General features: G+C 45.0%; 1 protein-coding gene across 1 annotated transcript; it reads left to right on the top strand.

Annotated features, from left to right (window-relative positions):
- Window positions 1-376: 376 nt before the first annotated feature.
- LOC148029478 (linamarin synthase 2-like) lies at window positions 377-3,666 on the top strand. The gene is made up of 3 exons (XM_087688318.1): window positions 377-1,130; window positions 2,246-2,980; window positions 3,303-3,666. The coding sequence occupies exons 1-3, from the start codon at window positions 644-646 to the stop codon at window positions 3,494-3,496; spliced, it is 1,416 nt and encodes a 471-aa protein (XP_087544444.1). The 5' UTR covers window positions 377-643; the 3' UTR covers window positions 3,497-3,666.
- The last annotated feature ends 2,238 nt before the right edge of the window (window positions 3,667-5,904 follow it).

The following is a 5,904-nucleotide window of genomic DNA, read 5'->3' as shown; positions in this document are numbered from 1 at the left end:
AGGAATGCACATGTTTCACCCTTGGGTGCCACACTTAATGAAGGGGGCCCTAGGGAGGCCAAACGGAAACGTAAGCGTAGCGCGAAACCTATTATGAAGGGGGGCCCTAGGAAGGCCGTAGCGAAATCTATTATGAGGGAGAGAGAGAGAGAGAGAGAGATAGAGCCGGGCGGGGAGGCAGGCATGGAAAGCACACGAGACACATCCCAAGAGGCTTTTTGGTGCTCCTGAATTTTCTATTGCATGGTTTGCATAAAGAATTTTGATCGTGTTTTTACAAATGGTTACAGCTTGCGTAGACAAACTAGCAGAGAAGTTAGAACTATGTAATGATCTACAAAAGAGTGTGGTACATGTGATGCGTATAAAAAGACGGCAGATCTGCTCTTCCAATAAATAGGCTTGGAGCGAGCAACTAGCGTTGAGAGAGAGAGGGAGAAGGAGCAAGCGAGGAAGCAAGCTCGAGCTTGAGCTACTAATAGGCAAAAGCTAGATCTCTCTAGTCTGCTCTCTCAATAGTCAATAACCTTTCTCCTGTTGATAGTCTAATCCGTTTGAGTAGTCTCCTAACGGTCGTACGCATTCGATATCGTGCTCTGCTTCTTCTTCTCACAAGCAAGCGTAACTCTCGTCTTTAATAACCATGCCTGCAGAGTCACCAGTGAGGCCTCATGCCATTGTGGTTCCATGGCCAGGGCAGGGCCATATCAACCCACTCATGCAGCTCTCCAGGAGGCTGGCTAAGGATGGCGGCTACATCATCACCTTTGTCAACACAGAGCACAACCATGCAAGAGTGCTCCAGTCCCATAGCCCATCACTCACGGAAGGGCTTGACATCCGCTTCGCGAGCGTGCCTGATGGCATGCCGCCCGAGTGTGACCGCATGCTCGAAATCCCGGGCCTGTGCAAGGCGATCGAGACCACCATGGCCAAGGGCTTTGAAGAGCTCATGGACAAGCTGATGGCCGGGCCAGAGCCTGTCACTTTGATCCTGTCTGATGTGTTTGTTCTGCACACTCAAGACGTAGCCAACAAGTTCAGTATCCCAAGGGCTGGGTTTTGGACCCAGTGTGCCGCCAGCTTTGCCATCCACTTAATGTGTGCAAGAGGCTACCATGCCCCTCCAGGTGCGTTTAACTTACACTCAGCATCAGACACTTCATCACTTACTAGTTCCCAAATGCTGATATGTTTTTTCTTCCTGTCTTGAACGTTGAAGTATACTGTTTGTGATGACTTATTACTAGTTCCCAGAGCATGCCATGTTCCTTGTTCTTGTCTGGAGCATGGATCTATATTGTTGAGATTGCCATTAGTTCCTAAGGCCCAACATCCAACATGTCTTTCCTTCTCGTCTCTGGGACGTTGGGGTTTGCAGATGCCTTGTAGATGATGCCCATCCAATAATTAGTTCACCAGCACTGGAAGTTATTGAATAGCAGGTTTAAAAGATTATCGAAGGATCAGTCTATTAGATTAGTAGCGGAACTTCTTTTGCGCGTATTGTGAAAGGACCGACGTATGCAGAGCAACAGTTCTAGGCATCCTATGATGTTTTTGTGACGATCTCCGGGAAGTGGTGCGATCAGTACTCGTACTCGTACTCGTACTCGTACGAGTCTGGACTTGGCGAAAATCGACTCGAGGAGCCTACCTAGTCTTGACTTGGCGAAAATCGACTTGACCTCTGCATATAGGACGGCTCCAAAGTCTCCAGAGAATGGTTTGAGCCATTGTAGGGAGGCGAAAATCTACTTGACTTCTGCGTATAGAGCCTCCAGAGAATGGCTCAAGGACTTCTGCGTATGGGACGGCTCTAAAGCCTCCAGAGAATGGTTTGAGCCATTGTAGGCAGGCGAATATCGATTTGACTTCTGCGTATAGGACGGCTCTAAAGCCATTGTAGGCAGGTGAAAATCGACTCCTCCCGAGAATGGTTTGAGGCTTGAGCGGCGAGCCGTTGTACGCCGGCCATTCCACGTGGGCAAGAGTGATATGATGATTTGCACCATTTCTCTGTCCATACGATCCATTATTCTTCAAACTTCAAAGTTCCAACTATTATTATTACCATATTTTGAATATTTATAAAATTTTGGTTTTTACACGAAAAGTAAGAGACTATTTAAACAGTATCGGTAACAAATGTTGCTCACTACTTACTTTTTTAAATTAAGAAATTCATTTGTTTGATATTAGACTAAATAGATAATCTTGGGGGCACTTGTCGATGATCTCACAGAGGCGTACCAGGGGAAGAGGGTGATCGACAACATACCCGGGGCACCGCCGCTGAACCAGAAGGAGATGCTGACGTTCCTGCAGCCGTACGACATGGATGACTTCATGTTCCGCTTCTTCACGGAGCCCTTCCTGCGCCTGAGCGAGTCCAAGGCCATCCTGCTCAACACGTACGAGGAACTGGAGCACACGTGCCTGGAGGCCCTCGAGAAAGAGAACACGCGGACCAAGCTCCGGACCATCGGCCCCGTCCTGCCCCCGGGCTTCTTCAGCAACAGCCTCAAGGATCCCACCGGGACTGCCCTGTGGCGCGAAGACTACAGCTGCATCGACTGGCTCGACCGCCACGTCGCGGGAAGCGTGGTGTACGTGGCCTTCGGCAGCATCACGGTCCTGGAGAAGCGTGTCATCACGGAATTCGCGCACGCGCTGGAGGCCAGCGGGCTGCCCTTCCTGTGGGTGCTGCGGCCGGGCATGGTGACCGTGGAGGACGGGACGTTGGAGGTCCTGCCGGCGGGGTTCGAGGAGAGGGTGGGCCAGAAGCAGCGGGGCCTGGTTATCTCGTGGGCCCCGCAGCTGCACGTCCTCACCCACCCCGCTGTGGGCGGATTCCTCACTCATGCCGGATGGAATTCCACCCTGGAGGGCGTCGCCGCGGGCCAGCCCATGGTCGGCTTCCCTTACTTTACCGACCAAATGCTCAACTCCCGCTGCATCCAGGACGAGTGGAAGATCGGTAAGTCTGCACTGCACAGCCTTCTCCAACTCAAACCAAGGAATAATTGTAGCCAGTCTTTAAACTTATACATATATATATATATATATATATATACATACACATCACAACTTTTATTTTTAAAACTAAATAGTTGAGAAAGAACCAAAGTACCTTAAAATATGAACATTGTCTTTTGCGAACATGTACAGGTAAGGCCCTTGAGCCACACAACACTAGACTCGATTGAAATCTAAATAGTTGAGAAAAAACCAAAGTACTGGTAATGGTAATACACATGAACCTTAAAATTAAAAATACTGTCTTTTCTAAACATGTACAGGCATGGCCCTTGAGCCAGACAACACTGGACTCGTTAGTCGTCATGAGATCGAGGCCCACCTCCGCACCATTATGATCGACGAGAAGATTCGCACCAAGGCGAAGAAGTTGAAAGAGGCTGCCAAGATTGCCATGCAAGAAGGTGGTTCTAGCGAGAGAAACATCCTCGAATTCATCGAGTCCATGAAAGCTTAGCAAACCTCTTAGCTTTATTACCTAAGCAGTGATCAACCCACTGATTCCTTAACACCTACTCTCATGATCAACATCGTGTCTTCCAAACTTTAAACTAACTCCCTTGTAAAAAAATTCCCTCATAATATTGTCTCTCCAATCAATCTTAGTATTTCAAATCAACTCTCATTTTGAAATAATCTAATACCTTAAGGACCCAACTTTAAACTAACTCTCTTCTCCTCTCTCTTTTTTTTGGCTCATAGTAATGTCTATCCAATCAATTTATATATTTCAAAATCAGTCTCATTACGAAATAATATTATATCTCAAGAAGCCAACATATGACTAATAATTGGCATACTAACCTACTACACTTCACTCGATTGGCATTATTGCAAAGCTTTGTATTTTTTTAAGCAAAGGAAATAACCACGAGATACTACTCAATAGTGTTATATGCACACTAAAAAATGAACATATGTTAATGAATTCTTGCAATATTTTAATGTACTTCAAGACTTAGCACAATTTTCAAAAAATGCCAAGGCATAGTGTTTGCACAAAAAAAACAAAACACATTTTTTAAAAATAATGTGAAGTACATTAGGTGGAGATGTAACTTAACTGATACCAAAATAGAAGCCAGCAACACTTTAAAACCTTATGCATTGTTCTAAAGGCCAAGCCAACTTTCCAAAAGCCTTTCAAAGCTAAGTATATCCTTCTTAACTAACTCTGCATCCAATATCTTCTACCATGGGAGTTGCCCAAAACCTTCTTGTTCCTATGCTTCCAAATGGCTATAACATCGACTGCACGTACTACAATTCATAGTTGCAAGGATCCTTCATTCATGGAGAGTTGAAGCCCCATCCATAATACTAAGGCTAGTGTATGGAGGCCAGCTTTATCTATCTAGCATTAAGCTCCTTCCATAATCCACATACTTCAACATAATCCCATAGCAAATGCTTTGTAGTTTCCTTCCTCCTTAAACACAAATTGCAAAGATCAAATACCTTCCTAAATTTACAAAGGCATTCTTGTGTTGGGAATTTGTTCATCAAAAGTCTCCATAGTACAAAATTGAAATTCGTTCATCAAAAGTCTCCATTCTTGTGTTGGGAATTTGTTCATCAAAAGTCTCCATAGTACAAAATTGAAATTTCTAGAAGGGCTGAGGTGCCAAACCTGCCTAATTCCCCTCTGTCAAGTCTACAACTAAGTATGGAGCAAGATGTGCATGTGTTTACCTCTTTTGAAATCCTTAGCTTTCTTACAATCTCTAAGTTGCCTTCTACAGTGAGGTGCCAATTTCTAAGCATTTCGGCCTCTTTCATCTAGTTGAGGGTTGATTTATCCCTCAAGTCCTTCCACCTTCGAATGCCTCAGGAGTAAAATCTTTTGGCTCTCTTGGAGTCTATGGAGATGGGAGTCACACCTCCCTCATATGCCTCCGAGAAGGTCTAGATCCCTTGTTGGAAACTTGGGTCCCTAACTAGACCCGGCCTACCACACCAAGTTGCCTTACCAAGGAAGCTCTTCCATACTTTAGCTAGTTTTTGCATAACATCATATCCCAATGTCTCAAATCCAACCATCTCCTTCCTAGTATTTCGCTTTTGCAAACGAGTGGTGTACTATGCATGCCCAAAGCTAGGGCATATCTTGTCAATGAATTTGCTACAAGACAAGCCAAACAAGTTTTTGCTTTAGCCCCTATAGTGCTAGTCCTCCTTCATCTTGGGGGGTTGTGACAATATCCCAAGACACAATGTGCCATTGATGGTTCTCCCCCCTTGTCCATAAGAAGCTCCCAAACTTCGTTTCCAAGGCCTCGAAATTGGATTTTTTGAAGGCGAATATGGCCACTCCAAAAACGATTAGTGACATCATCACTGTAGCTAGTATGACAAGTTTACATCCCATCGACTAGGTATCCTTTTGCCACCTTTGAATCTTGCTAGTATTCCTCTCCTTGAACTAGCCAAATCTCTGGTTCAAAGTAATGCCAACTCCTAGCAAGCACCCTAAGTATCTAATAATTTCATCTTTTTTCACAACCTTACAGTTGTAATTGGACAAGGGGGTCCTCATCTAGCCCTAAATACATCATCTCTGTCTTCATGTGGCTTATATGGAGCCTAATATGTTAGAGAACACCTAGAATTTCTCAAAGAGGATATCCACCACACACCAACTAGGTTTGATTCTTCATCTGCAAAGAACTGTATAGCTAGCTTCTCCCCATTAGGAAGTGAGTCCACGCAAGATAATCTGCTACACAAGTCAGTCAATCCTTCTAAGAAGTGGATCAGTGATGATAGCAAATAATAGTAGCACTAGTGGGTATCCCTGCCGAGCTGAGTGCCTTAGGTCAAAGGACTTAGAGTCAACTCCATTCACCTACATGCAAGTTGAAGCAT

Source organism: Lygodium microphyllum, chromosome 11 (genome assembly GCF_053477565.2).
Source record: "Lygodium microphyllum isolate KBCC chromosome 11, Lygodium_microphyllum_v1.1.10, whole genome shotgun sequence".
Taxonomy (NCBI): Eukaryota; Viridiplantae; Streptophyta; class Polypodiopsida; order Schizaeales; family Lygodiaceae; genus Lygodium; species Lygodium microphyllum.
Note: the sequence above shows the minus strand (reverse complement) of the source record. Positions and strands in the feature narration are given on the sequence as shown.